Source organism: Polypterus senegalus, chromosome 11 (genome assembly GCF_016835505.1).
Source record: "Polypterus senegalus isolate Bchr_013 chromosome 11, ASM1683550v1, whole genome shotgun sequence".
In the NCBI taxonomy this organism is placed as follows: Eukaryota; Metazoa; Chordata; class Cladistia; order Polypteriformes; family Polypteridae; genus Polypterus; species Polypterus senegalus.
The window spans coordinates 65,718,367-65,742,307 of record NC_053164.1 but is presented as its reverse complement, the minus strand read 5'-3'; the positions used below and the strand labels follow the sequence as shown (position 1 = coordinate 65,742,307).

Here is a 23,941-nt window from a genome sequence, read left to right as displayed (position 1 = left end):
TTCACTTAATTTATTTGTCAGATCTGAGACGATACAAGAAGACATTGTGAGGTTTTTGAGATCCCAAAACTCTCCCTGCTGCACAGTGAACTGAAACTCTGTCTATGCAGACAGGGATTGCTTGTCCCCTGCCAAGGCAACTGCAGGTTCGCAGCCTCACTGTGTAACATGCTGGCCACCCGATGGTAGATATGGGCAACATTCTAACCTGGCCACTAACATGGCCCTGTTACTATTTGTTTGCTGTGTCTGTGTGTATTAAAGTTGTAGCTCCCATTTAAATAAAAAACCCTAACTGTTCCTTTTTTGAGTGAATAAAGCTGGTTGTCTTAAAGCCTTTGGACTCAGCATCTTCTCTCAGGTGCAAGACAGTGACTCACGCATCACAGACATAATTAATTGGTGTAAGCTTTACATCACTTTAAGTTCCATTACTAATTGTACCTTTCTCCTCTAACTGTTCCTGTTGGTTCCCAATTCAGACACCTCAGGTGTAGAGATATTTCCTCATCTAAAGACAACCACTGCTTCTAATTACCTCTGTATGTTAAATGATATTTAATTATCTCTTAGCACCTTGGCAGATAGAGACTTCTTCCTGCACTCATTACATCCATCAATATATTTGTGGTCTTGAAGGGTAGGGTCAGAGGAAGGGAATTCAAAAGTCTTGGAGCCATTACCTCGAAAGCCTGATCACCAAGTGTCTTTAATTGAGTCCTGGGGATAGTTAGTAAACTGACCAGAGGACCAAAGAGATCGACTTTGAGAGGAAGAAAGAAGTTCTACCACATACTAGCACATAAAGTAACAATATTCCTGAGCTCCAGCACATACTGAAATAATACCTGTCCACAATGGTGCGTTCTTTAATGGCTGGAGGGAAACTTGTCCTTATAAATTTAAGAATAGTTTACTGCTCATAAGTAATTACTTCCAGGGATCTTCTCCTGTCTCTGAGGCACTCGGCTACCTGGTGGCTGCTGACCTGCATTTCTACTCTTATGGACTCCTCTTACTTTAAATGGAAAAGCTGAACATCCCTGTAATGGTTGTCAGCTCACAATGATTTAGCAATGTATCCTTCTAATACATTACTGACTATCACTCTTTTGAATCTTATCAACTCTTGGTCTACAGCACCTCCTAACTCTGGCACCGCCTTCCAAGACTGGCAGCCAATCACATTCTGTAAAAGAAATATTACATAAACTGTAGTAATTTTTAGTTTTCTTTTCTTTTTAGACGTTCTGGTGTATTGTTGCTTAACATAATTTGTCCCCACGGCAAAAATAAAGTGCTATCTATCTGCTCTCAGAAAGATTTTATCATATAATTTACTTTTGAAACATGACCTAATAGATACCGTTTCAACATTATTTTATAGGTAAAGCTTATTGTCTGGACTACAGTTTTCAAAAATGTTTATCCTGCTTTATTTTTATTTATGTTTCTGAGAGAAAAGCACATTTTAGTGTGGTTATGTTTTTAGGGAGCTTGTATGATAGCTATGCAAAGCATATCATTCCAGCTAATATCATAGACATCTTGTTCTTAGAGCAAAATATGATGATTAATCATGTTCACGTTGACAGTTTGCATTTCTTGTTATTAGCAATAAGAAGAGGAAACTGATATTGGAAAATATAAATAATTATTGTAAAGTTTACATAATGTTTGTTAAATATAAATAACTGCTTATGAATTATTCTTTGATGGGGCAATAAAAGCAACAGTTACTCTAGTTAGAATGAAGTGGTATTTCGATTCAATCATGTCGAATGCTTTTTCTGCATCCAATGATAATAATATTTCTGGGGTGTTTGATTTAGTTGGTGAGTATATTACATTAAACAAGCGTCGAAGATTTGAAGATAAGTGTCGGCCCCTAATAAATCCAGTTTGGTCTTGTGATATTACCGAAGGGAGCACTTTCTCCATCCTTCTAGCTATGATTTTAGAGAGTATTTTAACGTCGTTATTCAGAAGTGAAATTGGTCTGTGTGATGCACATTGTAATAAGTCCTTATTTTGTTTTGGAAAAACGGCGATTAGTGCTTGGCAAAAGGTTAGAGGAAGAGATTGGTTATCTATGGCTTCTGTAAATGTTGCTGATAGGAGGGGAGCTAGCTGAGCGGAGAACTTCTTGTAAAATTCTGCAGGGTAGCCATCAGGGCCTGCTGCTTTCCCGCCTTGGAGTGACTTTATAGCATCTAGTAATTCTGATAACGCCAGAGGTTTATCAAGTTCCTCTGCACTAAAAGTGTCTATTTGTGGTATCTGTAATGTATCCAGAAATGCATTAGAGACGATTTTATCTCCGTTTGTGTTGGTGATTACCGAGATTGCGTTGCGCACTTCTTGCTTGTGAATTTGTTGAGCTAAAAGCTTATTAGCTTTCTCTCCATGTTCATAGTAATGATGTCTGGATTTATAGATTAGTTGTTCAGTTTCTTTAGTTGTCAAGAGGTTTAATTCTGAATGTAGAGCCTGCCTCCTCCTATGTAGAGTCTCGCTTGGTAGTCTGGCATGTTCTTCATCTATTTTAGTAATTTCGCTTTTTATCTCTGCTACTTTCTTGGCTTCGGATTTATTTCTGTGGGAAAGATATCAGATAATCTGTCCTCTTAAGAAGACCTTGAGAGTTTCCTAGAGTATTCCTGCAGAGATCTCGGGGATGTATTTGTCTCTAGAAAGAATTTGATTTGTTTGGATATAAATTCCGTACAATTCTCGTCAGCTAATAGAAGCGGGTTGAGGCCATCTGCGGGGTGAGTGTATGGGGCTTAGTAATTTTAGCTCCAAGATCATAGGTGCATGGTCAGAAATAACAATAGCATCGTATTTGCAAGATTTAATCTTAGGCAAGAAGTTATTGTCTATAAAGAAGTAATCAATCCTTGAGTAGCAATGATGTACTGGTGAGTAGAAAGAATATGTTCTTGAATTTGGGTTTAAAACCTCCAGGGTCTGATAAGTTGTGATCAGTTATAAACTTTGTAATTATCTTTGCGTGTTAGATGCCGTTCCCCCTGTGGAGGAAGTCCTATCTAAAAGTGGATTTAGAACACAATTAAAGTCCCCAGCCATTATAACTTTATGAGTGTTCAGATTGGGAATGGATGCAAATAAATTTTGTATAAATTCCTTATCATCAACATTAGGTGCATAAACATTTATCAAAATCATTTTACAGTTAGATAAGTCTCCCATGACCATTACATATCTCCCTTCAGGATCCAATACTACATCTGATGCTACAAATGGTACTGTTCTATGTATGAGAATTCCCACACCTCTAGTTTTCTTCGTAAAACTAGAATGGAACATTTGGCCAGTCCAGTCTTTTTGCAGCCGGAACTGATCCTTGCTTAGTAAGTGGGTCTCCTGTAAAAATACTATTTTAGCATTTAGACCTGTTAGGTGAGAGTACTTTCTTTCTCTTTAATTCGTGATTCAGGCCTTTAACATTCCAGCTTACGAAGTTAACTGTCCCATCATGGAGACACTGATTCTGAGTTTTTGATGTCATTTTATAGTCTTAACTGGAAGTGAGACAGCTTGGTCTTAATTTCCTATTTCCCCTAGAGTTGTTGCCATGCAGCTTATTATTACGTTGGTAGTTATAATTATAAAGATTAAGAGGATAGATTAGGTATAGATCAAGCCTGCTCTCTTTCTCTCCCCCCTTATTTTGCCTCCCCAAGTGAGGCTAAAACCCACTTCACACAGTCCCAGTCCTCTGACATACCCAGAGACAGAGCACGTCCAAAGCAAAACAAGCCCCATGCAGCGCTTTTAGGGTTAAAAGATAGAGATATCTATTACCAATATAGTCTTAAAAAAAGAATTTTGCACTTAAAATATATATATAGTCTTCAGAAATTTTAGTGCATTAAGATGATACACCCAGATAATAAACCCGGGATGATGGTGTTAAAATGTGTCCAGAATAAGCATAACAAGTCTTAATGCAGTAATAGCAATAACAATAAACCAAGGGTATGATATTGAACAGTCTCGTTTAGGGTAGAGATGAAATAATTAGCTAAAAAAAAAAAAGAAAAAGAGAAAAAAGAAAAAGTAATTAAGCACAATAAAACATAAACAGATAGCGCCCTAGTAATACTAAGTAATAATGAGAATATATGAGAATATATGCTGATAAAACCCGTATTTTAAAACAAATAGATCAGACAGTAGATTATTAATCCTTGCTTTATCATTAACCGCCATGACTCACTATTATGTATCAGAATAGTCCCGGGATCAGCTTTCTTAATTCCTTTTCTGCTTCTTCCTTGCTAGCGAAGACATAGAATTGACCCTGCCATTCCACTTTCAGTTTTGCCGGATACAAGAGGCTGTATTTGACACTGGCTTGCCGTAACCGCTGTTTAATGTTGTAGAAGGCTGCGTTTAATAGCTGTTGCTGGAGAGAAGTCAGGGAAGATATGAATGTGGTTATTTTCATACATAATATCTTCCTTGTTTCTGAGGAGTGCCATCACCTCTAACTTAAATGATAATCGTTCAAAACGAACTATAAAAGATCTTGGTCTGGGTCTAACGGTGTTTGATCCGCGTACGCGGTAAGCCGCTGCTATCTCAGATTCTGCTTTAAAGTCGTCCCCGATTATTTTAGAAAAAGTTCAGCTGCTAATTTCACAGGGTTTGAACTTTCTGATTCTCAGGCAGACCTTCAATTCTGACATTATACCTTCTGCTTCCATCTTCCAAAGCAGCCAGTCTGTCTCCGAGTTTTTGCATTCGGAACTGACATTTACTGCTTTTCCTCGGCACTGGCAGCTAAATTCTCGGCTATTTCAATCCGAGTCGTGAATGTCTCCTTGAGATCTTCCAATTGATCAGTAAGCGTGCTCAGTTTAACCGAGTTTTCCTGAATGCGCTCTTCAATTTTACCCAGCACCTCTCGCAGCTCAAGTTGCATCTCTTGTCGCAGCCTTTCATTTGCCTGTTGCAGCCTTTCATTAGCCTGTTGCAATTCCAGCCGCTGCGTTTCGTTTGCCTGTTGGAGTTCCTGTCGCAGCCATTCATTTGGCTGTTTCAACTCCTGTCTCACCTCCTGTCTCATTTTTTCATTTGCCTTCACCCTTGCTTTCTCATTAGCCTTCTTGCTTTTCTTTATATCTTGCATGAGCTCAGCGAGCATCACCTGCAGTTTAGACAATTCAATTGTGCTTTCTTGTACTGTAGATGAAGCAGCAGACTCTACTGTAGCCAGTGTCCCCGCTGCTCCCGGCTCGCGTGGAGTGATTGAAGCCGCGGACTTAAAGACCTTTTCCAGTTTCAGGTGATCTTCTCCGATCGGTGAGCTATCGAGATCTGCACTCACGATCGTACCTTCGCTCCCCTTTTCGCTTTCAGCCGGCGACGATGTAGCGGACCGTGGCCCCAAGGAGTCTGTACTTTCGCCCATCTGATCCAGGTCTGTCTCTGAAAGGCCGTATCTTGAACTAGGGCTTGCTGGTCTTAGATTGGGTGTAGCTTTAGTTTTCGATTCTTTCAGACCCCCCTTCTTGTTGGCCATGTTTATATGTGCTTACATATACTGTAGCAGTCCCTCTCGGGTTGAATAATTACAGGATATCTCAGGATAATAAGCAAATAATATGAAAAATAACACCGCTGCTAGCGGAGCTCCACTTCAGACGTGCATCTCTCGCATCGGACGAGACCAATCTCCTTTTTACTACATTGGAGAAGTTTGGGTTTGGCCTGAACATTTGTGCATGGATTAAATTACTGTATACTAACCCAGAAGCTTCAGTTTGCATCAACAACATTTGCTCAGACTACTTTAAACTAGAACATGGTACTAGATAAGGATGCCCCTTGTCACCGCTGCTGTTTGTGATTGCCATTGAACCACTGGCAATACATTGTCGAAATACTGATCAGATAAAGGGGCTTAGCAGAGGAGGACTGGAACAGAAAATTTCATTATATGCAGATGATATGGTACTGTATATATCGGACCCAGAAAATTCCGTGCCTGCAGTCTTAGCAGCACTCACAGAATTTCAAAAGATCTCTGGTCTCAGAATTAATCTGAATAAAAGTGTACTCTTCCAGTGAATTCTCAAGCATATAATATTAGATTAGATACCCTACCTTTTATCATTGCAGTACAGTTTAAATACCTAGGGGTAAACATCACAAGTAAACATAAAGCTCTATATCAACAAAATTTCGCCGTCTGCATGGAAAAAATTAAACAAGACTTGCATAGATGGTCAACCCTTCATCTCACACTAGCTGGAAGAATTAACACTGTTAAGATGAATATTCTTCCTAAGCTCCTTTTTTATTTCAAAACATTCCAATATACATTAATAAATCATTCTTTAGGCAATTAGATTCAACAATAACCTAATTTATTTGGAATTCAAAACATCCACGTATCAAAAGAGCGACCCTACAAAGACAAAAGGCAGAAGGCGGCATGGCTCTACCTAACTTCCATTTTTATTACTGGGCAGCAAGTATACAGGCGATAAGAACCTGGACACAAATAGAAGAACATACGCAGGCTTGGTCCGCAATAGAAGTAAAATCCTGTAGTACTTCTTTGTATTCCTTGCTCTGTGCTCCAATAAACACACGTTATCGGCAATATACAAATAACCCAGTTGTGCTCCACTCACTTAGAATCTGGAACCAATGTAGAAAGCATTTTAAGACAGAGAAGCTTCTATCTGTGGCACCTCTGCAAGAGAACCACCTCTTTCAACCTTCACAAACATATGCAGTTTTAATATCTGGAAAAATTTGGAATTAACTTGCTTAGAGATCTTTATATAGACAACGTCTTTGCATCCTATGAACAATTACATTCCAAATTTAACATTCTATCTACACATTTCTTTCACTATCTTCAAATCAGGAACTTTGTTAAACAGAACCTTCCAGATTTTCCTCATCTTGCACCCTCATCCATGCTGGAAAAAATATTGCTCAATCTCAAGGACTTGGACTCCATCTCTACAATATATTGATAACTACTTCCGGTTTGGGTGAACGCTGGCGGGACTGGTCGCCGCTGCTTGCCGGTAACTAGAATATTGATTTTGCTAGACTAGTGATGTTGATGCTTCAGCCTAACCTCCGTTTCGTTTGAAACTTACCGATTTATTCTCTGGACGTCCTGAGCTGCCTGCGGCCTCCTCGCCTACAATGTGGACTGGTAGGATTTTTGCTTGGTTAATGTTTGTTTGGAGTCTTCTGTCACTCGCTATCCAACCTGTGACTGGCCTCCTCCAGTACCCAGCTGCTGAGCTGCTTCGACTGCGTCTTCTCCAGTCTGTGCCTCTGCTGTCGGTGCTATATTTCGACCGGACGTCATACTTCTCCCTTGTCGGAGATACATCCATCGTGGGTCCCGCCAGAGATTCCGAACGGACGCCTCGAAAGGAATTAACTCTTTTTAGTCTGATTTTCAGCACCCTCCGCATAACACAGATAGGAACGCTGACCATAGCGTGTTGGCCAGCTTAGCTTGATCGACTAACACCACTGTAAAATGCGAGAGCAACATTGTCAGATTTGGTCTATTGAACATCCGCTCACTTACGAGCAAGGGACATCTCATTCAGGATCTCCTCATTGACCGTAAGTTTGACTTTCTCTGTTTAACTGAGACTTGGCAGCAACCTCAAGACTTTTCACAACTTAATGAATGCACCCCCCGGGGTTTGTTTACACCTGTCAACCCTGTGCATCTGGCCATGGAGGAGGCGTCGCGATAATTTATCGCGAGAAGTGGAAAGTCCTGCCGTTGCCTGCTCCTGCTGTTAGCTCTTTGAATCGACTGTGTGTCAACTGTCTGGGCCAGTTCCAACCATCATTGCAACTGTCTACCGTCCTCCTAAGTCTAACAACAATTTTTTGAACGATCTTGCTACCTTCCTTACCAATCTATCTGTAATTACTCCAAATATAATTCTGCTGGGGATTTTAATATACATCTGGACAATATCAATATCCCTCTCACTAGAGACTTTTATCTTGCCTGAGAGTTTTGGATACCAGCAGCACACTGATGTTCCTACCCATTGTAAAGGACATATCTTGGACCTGATTTGCTGCTCTGGTGTTGTTCCTTTTGATCTTACAGCAGATGAACTCACTATAACCGACCACTTTCTCCTCTCATTCAACGCTAAACTTACCTTTTCTGTTCCTAAGCTTCCACGTCTCATAGCCTTTCGTAACATTAAGAATATCAACTTGAATTTGCTGTCTTCTAGAATTGATTCGCAAATGGACTTTTATAATTTATCCTCTCCCATAGAACTGGTCTCATATTATGACACTTGTCTTAATGGTATTCTTAATTCTCTGGCTCCGCTAAAACCAGATCTGTTTCTTTTCCTTTTCTGCCCCCTGGTTTACGCCTGAACTTCGGCTTCTGAAAGCTAAAGGCAGGCAACTTGAAAGGTTGTTTAAAAAAAACAGACTCTTTGTCCACAAAGAGATGTATAAAAATCATCTACTCTATTACAAGGATTGTATAGCTCAAACCAAATCTAATTATTACACTCAGTTAATTACTAGTAATACAGGTAACACCAAGTCTTTGTTTTCTTTACTTAATAATGTTACACAACCTCCAGACTCTTTACCATCTCACCTTTACTCAACTGCCTTCTGTAATTCTCTTATGTCTTTTTCAATGAGAAAATCCAAAAGATACATCAGCACCTTGGTCCAGATCCTTTCTGTATTTCTTCTGAACTACACTCACCTATTCACTCTTTCTCTTCTTTCCAGCTTCCCACTTCCTCTGAAATCTCAGATCTCATCTGCAAATCCAAGTCATCTACTTGTCAGCTGGACCCCTGCCTACAGTTTTGGTTAAAGCCTGCCTCCCTCTCTAGTCCCTCTTATTTCTGCCATCATTCACTCTTCTCTTACTACTGGTATTATTCCCTCATCTTTCAAAACTGCTGCTATAACCCCAATATTAAAAAAACCTGGTTGTGATCCTACTAATTTCAATAATTTTCGCCCCATTTCTAACTTGCCCTTTATCTCCAAAATTCTTGAAAAAATAGTAGCTATCCAACTTCACACCCACTTGTCTCACAATAATCTATATGAGAAGTTCCAGTCTGGTTTTCGCCCCCTTCATAGTACAGAAACGGCACTTGTTAAAATTACTAATGACCTCCTTATGGCTGCTGATTCTGGTCTAATCACTATTCTCATCCTTCTTGATCTGAGTGCAGCCTTTGATACTATTTGTCATACCACTCTCCTTAATAGATTATCTTTGATTGGCATTACTCACACTCCACTTGATTGGTTTAGATCTTACCTCTCAGGCCGCACTCAGTTCATACAGCTTAAAACCTTCACATCCCAACCCACCGCTGTTACTTCTGGTGTGCCCCAAGGCTCTGTCCTGGGGCCTCTTCTTTTTATTATTTACCTTCTTCCCCTTGGCAATATTTTTCGCAAATATAACATTAATTTTCACTGTTATGCTGATGACACCCAGCTCTACCTTGCTGGTAAACCCACCTCCTCTTTTCCACCACCCTCACTTATTGACTGCATTTCTGAAATTAAATCCTGGTTTTCTTCAAATTTTCTTAAATTAAACAGTGATAAAACTGAGGCTCTCCTCACTGGTTCAAAATCATCATTATCCAAAACCAATAATTTTTCTTTTATTATTGATAACTCTGTTGTTTCCCATCATCTCAGGTCAAGAGTCTGGGTGTCATCCTTGACAGTACTCTATCTTTCCAATGTCACATTAATAACATCACCCGGTCTGCTTACTTCCACTTACGTAATATTAATCGCATTCGCCCCTCCCTCACTCCTCCTGGAACTCATTAACTGCGGATCTCCGAAATATCAAATCATATTCATCTTTCAAATGTAAACTTAAAACACATTTGTTTAAAATGGCTTTTTCTTCTTCCTCCTGATTATAGTGGTTTTGTTTGGTTTTAATTTTTGGATTTTCTGATGTTTTAAGTTGTTTTTAATTGTGTCTTTTATTTATTTATTTATTGTTTGTTCGGTGTCCTTGAGTTCTCTGAAAGGCGCCTTGTATAAATAAAATGTATTATTATTATTATTATATAAAATCATTTTACAATCACTCCCTTTCAAAGATCCAAGAGGACACTGGGAAAAAGATCTCTCAATTAACACTAGAATTACCAGAGCCTACGAAAAAACTCGTAATTCCGTCCCACCTTAAATCGCTTCTTAAATCCCTTCACACCTCTCCGCCAGCGTCCTTTGTCTTCTAAATGTGCTGATAAAGAGAAGCAAGAAGCAGCCGGCTATTCCATCCCCCCACCAATTTAGAACGTGCACGAACTTCTCTCAGCTCATGCCTTGATTGAGTATCTGGGAGTGAAGTGGAGTTTTAGAGTGGAAATAATAGATCGTTGTTTGGAACACACGTATTTCATGTCTGTTCCGTTTCTACAGTAATCTGTGTAAACACATTGTTAAAACAGAAACGTTTTTTATATTCTAGTATTAGATGACAAAATGTAGACATAAACTATATAATGTATGAAGCCAAATATCAAAGAAAAATTTTCACAAAAGGAACAGATATAACACAATTGCGCTTTTATTCAAAAATATAACTGCAGAAACAAAAAGCCGCCTTAACATGCAACATTGACACCCGTCCATTGTAACTTCCTCCGTGGTGCAATAGAATCAGTTCCCGCCTGGGAATCAAAAGGTCGCGAGTTTGATCCTGCACCACTCCGTTTTTAGAAGTAAACTGCTCTTAGTCTTACTATTTTAGAATAAAAGCATACATTTGATTTCAGTCTGTAACAGCCGGTGCAAATAGTGATCCTTGTAAAGGTTAGCTTTGGTTTTTTTAAATTCACTTTTTATTCTCTCAGTCATGTTCAGAATCAATCCATACAACCCCATCTGACATGGCTGTTTTCACATAAAGACGCGCTATAGCTCTGCAGTGTACCACGATGCATACTAACGCACCCCCACCAAAAGAGTTCAAACACACAAACGCTGGCGAAGCTGCCTTCTTCGTATCTCACCATCACTTGATTTTCTTTTTATTCAGTTTTATTGAGTGTTCCTGCCAGTCCCCGCATGTTGCTGTATGCTGTTTCTTTTGTACTCCAGGACATGCAGAGGAGAGAATGGTAAAAAGCAGTAACTTCGGCGCTATATGCAGTCATCAGACACTCCCCATCTGCCCGTTGTTTTGTTATACTTTTACACCAACATATGTTCCTGTGTTTGAGCATTTTCAAAAATACACGTAATGCCACGAAAAGTGCACGCAGACACTTCATTTCGCAAACAAAACAAGTGCACTTTTATTCAAGACTACCTGTATAACCGAAGAAAAAAGAAAGCAAGTTACAGTAGGCGATTGATACGACAGCTTGCATGGTGCAATGCTAAGAAGTGCTGATTTTCATTCCGTGCTATATAAAATCATCACATTCAAATATTAACAGTTCCCACACACCCAAGGACCGTCCTTCCTACATTTACGACACGTCTACTTGTTGCAGTGTACACACCTCTCTGTGCTATGGTTCCTATTACACTGAATGAGCACCTGACACTGTACTTTCTTCCCTGGGGGAATGTCCCACATCAGAGAATTTCCAGTTCCTGCATAAATTCACACCGATCTGACGCTGTTCGCTTTCAAATAATATTGCATTAGCGATGATATTTTCACATATATTGTCTCTTTCTTTCAGGTGTGTAATAGAAACCACAGCATAGAGAGAAGTGTGTACATTGCTTCTTACAGGAAAAGGCGATGGAAAAAGTGCACTTGAATAAAAGTGCACTTTTGTTATACTTTTACACCAACATATGTTCCTGTGTTTGAGCGACACGGGCAGATGGGGAGTGTCTGATTATTGCATATAGCGAAGTTACTGCTCTTTACCATTCTTTCCTCTGCATGTCCTGGAGTACAAAAGAAACAGCATACAGCAACATGCTGGGACTGGCAGGAACACTCAATAAAATCAAGAAGAAGAAGAAAATCAAGTGACGGTGAGATACGAAGAAGGCAGCTTCGCCAGCGTTTGTGTGTTTGAACCCTTTTGGGGGGGGGGGCGTTAGTATGCATCGTGGTACACTGCAGAGCTATAGTGCGTCTTTAGTGAAAACAGCCGTGTCAGATGGGGTTGTATGGATTGATTCTGAACATGACTGAGAGAATGAAAAGTGAATAAAAAAAAAAGCTAACCTTTACAAGGATCATAAATTGCACCGGCTGTTACAGACTGAAATCAAATGTATGCTTTTATTCTAAAATAGTAAGACTAAGAGCAGTTTACTTCCCAAAACGAAGTGATGCAGGATCAAACTCGCAACCTTTCAATTCCCAGACAGGAACTGATTCTATTGCTCCACGGAGGAAGTTACAATGAATTGGTGTCAATGTCGCTTGTTAAGGCGGCTTTTTGTTTCTGCAGTTATATTTTTGAATAAAAGCGCAATTGTGTTATATCTGTTCCTTTTGTGAAAATTTTTCTTTGATATTTGGACTTCAGGCTTCATACATTATATAGTTTATGTCTACATTTTGTCATCTACTACTAGAATATAAAAAACGTTTCTGTTTTAACAATGTGTTTACAAAGATTACTGTAGAAACGGAACAGACATGAAATGTGTGTGTTCCAAACAACGATCCATTATTTCCACTCTAAAACTCCACTTCACTCCCAGATACTCAATCAAGGCATGAGCTGAGAGAAGTTCGTGCACGCTCTAAATTGGTGGGGGGATGGAATAGCCGGCTGCTTCTTGCTTCTCTTTATCACAGCACATTTAGAAGACAAAGGACGCTGGCGGAGAGGTGTGAAGGGATTTAAGAAGCGATTTAAGGTGGGACGGAATTACGAGTTTTTTCGTAGGCTCTGGTAATTCTAGTGTTAATATATCAGAAAAGGAGTGGAAAGTAGCAATGCAGAGAATTCACTCGAGCTCCATATGCGCTAAGCATACAATTATACAACTTAAAATTATATATCGAGCACAACTGTCTCGACTAAAACTCTCCAAAATGTTTCCAGGGTATGATCCAACCTGCGAACGTTGCAACCAAGTCCCAGCCTCACTGGGTCACATGTTCTGGGCCTGCACCAAATTAACATTATTCTGAACAAAAATTTTTAATTACCTTTCAGACAGCCTTGGACTCACAATTCCTCTTAACCCATTAACAGCTGTGTTTGGGGTTTTTCCAGAGGGGCTTAAAGTGGAGAAAGACAAACAAATTGTGATTTCATTCACTACTCTTTTGGCATGCAGACTTATTCTGATAAACTGGAAGAACCCAAACTCTCCTCTTTTAAGTCAGTGGGAAACCGATGTGTTATACTATTTGAAACTGGAAAAAATCAAATACTCAGTTAGAGGATCCGTACAGACGTTTTTCAAAACATGGCAGGATCCAGTCAGTAATATTTTAAAATAAGCTCATAAAGCACAGAGAATTTATTAATTTAGGTATGTTTACAAGCCTTAAATCTCACGCCATTTGGCTTGCTCATCTGTTCTTAACTCAGTTTTTTTTTTTTGTAAAAACTTGATTGCTTTGTATGGATTGCAATAAAATTAATAAAAAGGAAAAAAAAAAAAGAAGTGGTAAAGTATTTCCTACTACAGAATAATGTACAGTGCATCCGGAAAGTATTCACAGCGCCTCACTTTTTCCACATTTTGTTATGTTACAGCCTTATTCCAAAATGGATTAAATTCATTTTTTTCCTCAGAATTCTACACACAACACCCCATAATGACAACATGAAAAAAGTTTACTTAAGGTTTTTGCAAATTTATTAAAAATAAAAAAACTGAGAAATCACATGTACATAAGTATTCACAGCCTTTGCTCAATACTTTGTCGATGCACCTTTGGCAGCAATTACAGCCTCAAGTCTTTTTGAATATGATGCCACAAGCTTGGCACACCTATCTATGGCCAGTTTTGCCCATTCCTCTTTGCAGCACCTCTCAAGCTCTATCAGGTTGGATGGGAAGCGTCGGTGCACAGTCATTTTAAGATCTCTCCAGAGATGTTCAATCGGATTCAAGTCTGGGCTCTGGCTGGGCCACTCAAGGACATTCACAGAGTTGTCCTGAAGCCACTCCTTTGATATCTTGGCTGTGTGCTTAGGGCTGTTGTCCTGCTGAAAGATGAACCGTCACCCCAGTCTGAGGTCAAGAGCGCTCTGGAGCAGGTTTTCATCCAGAATGTCTCTGTACATTGCTGCAGTCATCTTTCTCTTTATCCTGACTAGTCTCCCAGTTCCTGCCGCTGAAAAACATCCCCACAGCATGATGTTGCCATCACCATGCTTCACTGTAGGGATGGTATTGGCCTGGTGATGAGCGGTGCCTGGTTTCCTCCAAACGTGATGCCTGGCATTCACACCAAAGAATTAAATCTTTGTCTCATCAGACCAGAGAATTTTGTTTCTCATGGTCTGAGAGTCCTTCAGGTGCCTTTTGGCAAAACCCAGGCAGGCTGCCATGTGTCTTTTACTAAGGAGTGGCTTCCTTCTGGCCACTCTACCATACAGGCCTGATTGGTGGATTGCTGCAGAGATGGTTGTCCTTCTGGAAGGTTCTCCTCTCTCCACAGAGGACCTCTGGAGCTCTAACACAGTGACCATCGGGTTCTTGGTCACCTCCCTGACTAAAGCCCTTCTCCCCCGATCGCTCAGTTTAGATGGCCGGCCACCTCTAGGAAGAGTCCTGGTGGTTTCGAACTTTTTCCACTTACGAATAACGGAGGCCACTGTGCTCACTGGGACATTCAAAGCAGCAGAAATTTTTCTGTAACCTTCCCCAGATTTGTGCCTCGAGACAATCCTGTCTCGGAGGTCTACAGACAATTCCTTTGACCTTATGCTTGGTTTGTGCTCTGACATGAACTGTCAACTGTGGGACCTTATATAGACAGGTGTGTGCCTTTCCAAATCATGTCCAATCAACTGAATTTACCACAGGTGGACTCCAATTAAGCTGCAGAAACATATCAAGGATGATCAGGGGAAACAGGATGCACCTGAGCTCAATTTTGAGCTTCATGGCAAATGCTGTGAATACTTATGTACATGTGCTTTCTCAGTTTTGTTTATTTTTAATAAATTTGCAAAAATCTCAAGTAAACTTTTTTCACGTTGTCATTATGGGGTGTTGTGTGTAGAATTCTGAGGAAGAAATGAATTTAATCCATTTTGGAATAAGGCTGTAACATAACAAAATGTGGAAAAAGTGATGTGCTGTGAATGCTTTCCAGATGCACTGTATGCTAAGAACATGGGCCTTGCTCAAAGGCTGAAGACGATCAGCTATAGGTGTATGTCACAAGTTGGATTGCTTAAGGAAAATCTCCCACTTTCTTATCCACGCAACAATCTGGATTAATGGAAAAATGTTAGCATAATATAAAACAATACAATAAACATGAATTTATTAATTTTTCTAAATCTTGACCACACACTTTTTATACAAAGCAGGATTTGAACAATTGGAAGGGGAAAAGTGAACCAAATTACACTTGTTGAAAGAAGAAATTAATTAGGTATTTGTTTATTGAATGAGGAATAAGCTAATCATACTTAATGATTTTTTTAAACTTGACAATTGAATGTAAAAAGGGAAAAAGGAAATCTAGTACCAATATATCATGCATGTAAGATACGAAATACAGCACAAATCAATTTAAGGTATTTTTACTTGTTTAAATAAAGGCTTGTCATAGCCCTTTCTAAATTTATTTTAAACAAATTCTTTATTACAGGGTCATACTCAATGATGTCTTGCAGTGTCATCCCGTTTACCTTTGTATCAAACAACCAGACGTGGGATGCTGCCCAGAGTTATTGCAGAAGTACATTTACAGACCTGGCAACAGTTGAAAATGAAGAGATAAATCAGCAGCTGGTAAACGTCTCTCAAGGGAACTCATTCTGGATTGGACTGAGACGTAACAGAGACAACTGGCAGTGGTCAAGTGGGGAAAACGTGACTTATACTAACTGGGATAGAAACCTCTTCTGTGCATTTGTTCAATCAGATGGATCCTGGAATGATAATATCAGCCGTACTGAAATGCCTTTCATGTGTTACAATGGTAGGCAATCAATTAATTATATGGATTGTGGATACCTATTATTAGGAAAAAGTTAAACAGAGTTTGAATGGAGTAGTTAAAATTTATAGTTTGGTGAATAAAAAAGACCTTGGTTGAGGAACATGGGATGGCTGATAGATGAGATTATCAAAATATAGAATAAATGTTTTGTCCAAGGCACTTTTGCTGGTGGTATCTGAAAAACTGAGTTCCAAAGAGCTGCAAATGAAGATTTATGGGGTTTCAGCAGTTTTCAGCTTGGTGGTATGTAATTGAGCTCCTCTAGAACTTTATTTAGATTTACTTACCAAGTTAGGTTATCTTCTAATATACATTTTAGCATCACAACCAGCAGTAGCATGGTGTTGTGCCACGTTAACCAATAAAATGTGTCATTTTGCTTGACTTCTCATTGCATCCCAACCAGGAAACAGAACACCAACCACTGCAACAGGAATGCCCTTTCACACATACTGTCTATCCATGGTAGCTTCCTGGCTGGAAAAGGGAATAACAACTCAGTTGGTGAGGATACCATTCATTCCTGCTGCCTGTCCATTATGATGACCCCCCAGCTGGGTAAAGAGACACTATCCATCCTGGCTGGAATGCCACTCCATCTCTGCTTCCTATCATTATATTCATTATAATTTTCTTTTACTCTGCACTTGCCCAGACCTGACGTTTCTTTTTCACCATATTCAGTAACAAATCCTAGAAGGGACTATAATGCTCCCAAAATTAATCCATCCATTCACTAATTCAGAACCCATTTTAGCAGCAAAAAATTTGTTGGCAAAGCAGGAACCATCCCTGAACGGAGTGTTAGTTTATCACAAAGAATACTCACAAACCATTGTTAATTTATAACAACTGCATTTAGAACTGAAAATCATTATACAGTACGTAGGTACATCTTTGGGTTATGGCCAAAAAAAGAAAGGAAGTCAGGTTATACAGGAACTGGACTGGGACTTGAAATCACTCTGTGGGAGCTGAAAGCGGCAATGGTTTATGAAAGCTCCACCACACCACTATATCCAGCCCTGAATACAGAAAGTGGTTTGGTTTGACTCTTCTATATAAATAGTCAATGAAATGGTCTTTGGGGATGGCATATTTAATGACCTACTTAGCACTACTGTCTCATATCTGCTGGACATGCACTTTGTTCTATATCTGAGTGCATTTTCTCTGTCTGATGCATTTTTCTTCTCTACCAGGTCGACATGGTAGGCTTGGTAGGTAGGCTGAGACAGAATGTATATTAGTAGTATTTTTACTGTACTGTTTACTTTTGTCAGTACCCTGCATCCTTCTGTGTTATTGAATCATTATTATTTACTTTCCTACATACAAACACACTTACTGTTTAAATCTATGGTTGACAATGGATTAATCTGAAATAACTGCTTTTTTTAATTGGAAACACCCTGAGAGTATTAAACATGTACAAAGATTTTTAGTGTATGCTAACTACTATAACCTCTTCATTAAAAACTTTGGTTTGGTAATAGACACTATTAATTCATTAACAAAGAATAATCATAAAAGATTCATTTGGACTCTAGATGCTCAAGAGGCTTTTGAGAACCTTAAGTCTGTATTTACTAGAGTATTACAACATCAAGATCCTAACTTACAGCTCACGGTAGAGGTGGATGCCTATAGTACAGGGTTCAGTGCTATTCTCAGCACTCAATTTGCTTCTACAGGTTTAATTTATCCTTGTGCATTCTTTTTTTAAAAAAAACTTATGATGGCTTAACAGAATTATGATGTGGGCAATCAAGAACTTTTGACAATAAAATTGGGTGTGAAGGATTGAGGGAACCACTTTTCCATTTATGATTTATAATGATCATAAGAATTTGACTTATTTAAAGGAAGCAAAATGATTAATTACCATTAGTAAGATTTTCTTTGTTCTCTAGTCATTTGTATTTGAAAACTTTTTACTGTTTTGGAAGTAGAAATAGCAAGGCAGATGCTTAACCCAGACTTTACGAGTCAGAATAGTTATAAGCAGACCCTGAAACATATATTACCTTATGAGAAAATATTTAGGGATTACCCTAACCATGATGTTAGATGATTTAGAGGACTTGATTAGGTTGGCTAATGATAGAGCCAGAGAGGTTTCCTGAAGAATGTTGTGAGACCGAGTCTGCTGAGATTGTTGTCAGTGACAAAAAGACCAGGGGCTTCATGTATAAATGGTTCGTAAACACCAAAAATGTTACATAAACCTTTTTCCATGATCAAAACTGCGTAAAGCCACACTCATTTTCATGACAGCCTCACAGTATGTGTACAAACTTTTCTGATGGGATCTGCAAACGCGCTGCACCCAAAATTAAAGCAATGCTACTGTTTCAGTGTGGTATTACTTTCTTTTTTAGATTCACAACCATGGTGCAGGCTTTATCAAATACACTGAATTTAATTGGTTATTGTTTATTAGTTTAAGGCATCTGATTGTAATAAACCTGTAAACATACAATCGTGTATGGAATGGCCAAACTATTCCAAATACCACAGCTGCTTTAGCATTGTTACTCTCACTGCACTACTGAGAGTATTCTAACCTATTTTATCTGTTTGTGGTGTCACAACTCTACAGCAGCTGATCAGAAAGCTCTATTGCGGATTGTGTCGAGAATGCAGAGGACTGTCAGGATACAGCTCCCAGCCCTAGAGTACATTTATAGCACATATTGCCTCAGAAAATAAGCCAGCATCTGCATGGATTCCACTTAACCATGCTGCAGTCTATTTGAACTACTTCAATCCGGCAAATGCTTGAGAGCCTTTTCTTTCTCATTGTAGCATACAATGACAATAAAGTAATTAAATTCAATTCAATAAAAATGCATGTATTTATAGATGATTATGACTGGCTTCTAAGTCAATTTAGATTCCTAAGAGCTATCCTCTTGGAGCTGTGTACTGTTAGAATACTAGGATATATAGATATTTTTTTGATGAAGTGCATATTACATTTTACAGAAAAATTGTTAACTTAATTTAAATAATGTATACTGTTAATAATTAAACATGTGAGAGTACAGTGGCGCCCTGGTAGCCATGAGCTGGCGCCCCATCTAGAGATTGTTCCTGCCTTGCACTGTATGCTTACTGGGACTGGCATGACCCTGGATGGATGGATGGAAAAACATATAATGAACATTTTTCAATGTTCCTTAAAAGTATTGAAGAATCAGTGTTCTAAGCTTACAGCTGATTTTATATTTATTACAGATTCTTATTGTGTGGCAATTGGTTATGTGGAGAAAGAAAACAGAAGGACAGGAATTGGGGTTTTGTTCAGACACAGCCCTACTGCAATAAATTACTCCATCCAAGGTCTCACTCTTCTCACCTAGCATTTTGCTGTAGGCAGAAACAATACCTGGATGTTTAATACATGCTTCAATGCATTTCATTATGAAAACAGCATCAAGTATACATCTTAATATTCTAAAATGTTCAGAGATCTGTAATATTGTGAATGTAATATATTCTGTGTTGCAATCACTGTCTGCACACTCCTGTCGGTGTAAGAGAAAGCTTGTTTAAGATGCAACAACTGGGTTCGGGAACCCTAATATGCTCCCGTAAGACACTCAGACACTCGCCTTTTCACATCAACTTCGACATCTGACCACTTCTTTTTTACTTTGGGCACTGTGCAAGTTTTTGAACTTGAACTTTTGAGTGCCACACCATCAATTTCCTTGTGTTCCTCATATCACTGCCTAAGTCATGAAACAGTATGTTTTCCTTGCCTCTACTTCACTGAGCAGTGTCACCACTTTGCATTCGGTGAAATTCTTCTTTTTTACACGTGCTTTTGCCTTTGTCTTTTAGCAAATCACTGAACAGAATGGGCTATTTATATTGATTTACATATTAAAATATGCAGAATTCTGGGAGGAGTCAGGGGACTGTAGGCACATCCATGTGCATTAAAATTCTTGTTGATTGGGATTTATGAAGGGGAAGTGCTTGGATGTTACGCACAGTTTTATGCATCTGAATCTTTTTCTGTGTATGAACATTTCTGTTTTTGTCCGTACATCATGTTTTAGTGTGAATTCTACACATGGCGTTATACATGAAACCCCAGGAGATAATAATATGAACCAGCAAAAACCAAATCCAGAAATCAGAAATATAGCAGCCAACCAAAGCACTGAGGCAAATCAAAACGAAACCTAGAACTTGGCCTACCCGGAAAAGCAATTCACTACACTTAAGATTTGAGTTTTATCCAAATGAGGAATACTCTTGGTCGGCATCACAGCTCTATACCAAACGGTCAGTATATGTTACAGACAACAGTGACCATGTGACCTGTTACTCATGTCATATAAATGATAAACAGGGCAAAATAAAATACATTTACATTGTTCCTAAACTAATACCAAACAATAAGAACCTTCTAAAATGACGTGTAGTATGACAAAAAATTTTTTACATTCCTCCAGAGTTCAGAAACAAAATGCTTGAGTGGACTCATGCATCTAGTATATTTAGACATCTTGATGTTAGTCATTTTTTAATAAAGTATTTGGAAAAACATCCACAAAGACACATTTGATTAAATTGCTGCTTGTGAAACTTCTGGATTTTTACATTCTTGATAGCAGTCATCCCACAACACTGTTTTGTTTCTTTATGTGCACCACCATTTTGTTACGGTTATGTCTTCTGTTGCAGTCTTTCCCATAACTATTTACTGTAGAAGTGTGTGATATGTGATGTAATTGATCTATGTATTTCCAGTTCATCCAAATTTAGGATAAAACCAGCAGTGTTTGTTGTGTGATTTTTGCAATTTAAATTCCTTTTGGCTGACAGACTTCTTTATGGTGTAACAGTCTAATTTTACTAACAGACTGGCCTGATTTTTTGGTTTTGACTACGGCTTGACGTCCTGACTATGTTTCATGTTCTGACTCCTTTCCTCAAAAAAATGAAAAATCTCTCTTAGGCAGAACAGATACGAGTGCATGGGAAGGGTGCTATATAAATAAAATGTATTATTACTATTATTATTATTATTGTTAGCTGGGATGTGAAAGCAAACAAAATTATGACAGTGGAACTTGACAATGTTAAAAATAATAATAGTAGTAGTATTGTGACCAACATAGTGCTGAGTATTTTTTCCTGCTTAAAAAAATATTTGAAAAAGTACCCTCTTAAAACTCAGTCAGTGATTACTAGTGTGGGTATATAATAGGCACAATGATTCATATGACATCACAAGCAGACACATGACTTATATTGATGGCAATCAAACATGATTAACAAATCTTAAAAGAACACTAGGAAGCAAATGAGTCAGTTTAAGTGTGCCTGAGATAGTAACATACCAGCAGCGGATAAGGATTAGACAACGTACTATGGTATTGAGAGGATATGATCCTCAGGTCTAAGTGCTATCTCTGTTGCTTTGAGTTAAATATATTAAATTTAGAATCATGCTATAATTAAGTCTATATATAAATACAAGATATAGTTTGCAAAATATCTGATGGCATATTAATGCTTTCTCATGTCCATAACAGTCTGTGAGGTGCATGTAGAAATCATTTATAATTTGAAAAATATTTGAATTCTCTTGCTTTACATGTACCTATAGCACCATTCCTCTATATCCTCATTTGTCTGAAGCTCCCTTGACCAGCAGTCCCTCTCTCGAGTGCATTTCAGTAAAGTCTGCATCTTGATCTCTATTATTTTGAGGTGCCTTGCTTGCCTCCTGCACATTTTTATACTTCATCTTTCAAGGTAACACTCAGTATGTATTCTACACCTTTATTCCTCCTCATGTGTCTCCCATTTGTATGTACTCTTTCAATCACATCACTGGAACCAAACTGAACAATCAGATTGCTCTGACCAGACATATACACACCCCTTCAAAATCAGGCTTGATTTTTAAAGTGTTTCATCTATAAAAATGCATAGAATCCAAGTATTCTAAACAGTCTCAAATAGTATCAAAAAATGTGTGCTGTCAAACCATGTTTTGTGAAGATTTAGTCCAATATTATCTCATTCTTTTACACTTGAAATTATAGCCAAACTAAGCTGTTACTTTCTTTAACATGCTTTTATTTATGCCTTGCTGTGTGCAGAACCCAGAAATTTTCATAATATTATAAACTTTCATCTGTCCTGAAAGAACACAAAATTTCCACAACAATATTGTGTCAGAAAAATCCCACGTTTGTGCTCTGGTAGGACTCCAAGTGCATAAACAGTGCATCCTATTTTGAGGGCAATAGAGGTTGTACATGGGAATGAGTTTGCCAAATGCAAAACATTTTGAATATACTGTATATTTTAAATCACTAACATTTACACTGTTCACTTTCAATATGTAGTAGATATTTAATGCATGTGTTAGCATTAAACTGCTATCATATGCATTACATTTCATTCTGCAGTCAACTTTTCAAAATCAAATCTACATGTGGATTGTTTTTACCTCCTTACAACTTTGGACGTGTTGTCAACTTGATATGTGTACAGTAACTGCAGTAGTCATCATTCTCTCATCTGTCCAATACTCTAGATGAGGGGTGCCCACACTTTTTCGGCTTGGGAGCTACTTTTAAAATGACCAGGTCGAAATGATCTACCTTACATTAAAAATTTTATATATATATATATATATATATATATATATATATATATATATATATATATATATATATATATACTAGCAAAATACCCACGCTTAGCAGCAGCGAAGTACTGCTTTTAAATTTTTATTAAGAAGAAAAGTAAACCTTTTTAAACTGAGGGAAAATATACCAATAATTATTTGTTAAGGATCTCTTTGTATACCACGTTGTCAGTTCGGCACTCCCGTTGTAATATGACCATGCTGTGCGAGCTTACTCTTGAGCATGCAACATATAGTTGGCCATGTGAAAAGCAATCTTGCCTCAAATTAATGGCAACCTTTTGTAGGGTCTGTCCCTGAGACTTATTAATTGTCATTGTGAAGCAGAGCCTTACTGAAACTTGGAGGCATTTGAATTGAAATGAGAGATCAGAGGGTATAACGGGGATGCAAGGAATAAAAACTCTCTCCCCTGAGCAACTGCCAGTAAAAATAGTTGCCTCAATTAGGTTCTTTTGCAGACATGTGACCTGAAGTTTCGTGCCGTTACAAAGTTTCGGTGGCTGTAAGTTTTTCAGTAAAATTATTGGTGCCCCAACCTTCAAAATTAGATTATGCTCTGGAGTGCCTGGAGGATTCAGAGTGAGGAGAAACTCTAGCGACAGCGTGTCTATTAACTTGTGGATTTTTCTGTGAGTATTTGGCGGCAGCGTCACAAAGTTGTTTCCGCAAGACCACATTAGCTGCAGAGCTCAGCTTGAAGCGAAATGAAGTGAATGGGAGGGGAGATGATGACGTGACTCCCCCAACCACCTTAACTCTCCATCCCTCCACAAACACAACTCTCCTTTATATAAATCAAAAGTTCAGATAAAGGACTGGGGAACGTGTGGGGATTGTGTGTGTCTAGGTGTCTAATTTATTCAGTGGTGTGAAAAACTATTTGCCCCCTTCCTGATTTCTTATTCTTTTGCATGTTTGTCACACAAAATGTTTCTGATCATCAAACACATTTAACCATTAGTCAAATATAGCACAAGTAAACACAAAATGCAGTTTTTAAATGATGGTTTTTATTATTTAGGGAGAAAAAAAAATCCAAACCTACATGGCCCTGTGTGAAAAGTAATTGCCCCCTGAACCTA

General features: G+C 38.4%; 1 protein-coding gene across 1 annotated transcript in view; it reads left to right on the top strand.

Moving 5' to 3' along the window:
- The window catches only part of LOC120538565 (macrophage mannose receptor 1-like), a 69,806-nt gene that overhangs the window by 9,748 nt on the left and 36,117 nt on the right, over window positions 1-23,941 (top strand). The window contains exon 3 of the mRNA XM_039767961.1: window positions 15,821-16,153. Within this exon, the coding sequence (XP_039623895.1) occupies window positions 15,821-16,153 (333 nt within the window). The remainder of the gene's footprint in view (window positions 1-15,820; window positions 16,154-23,941) is intronic.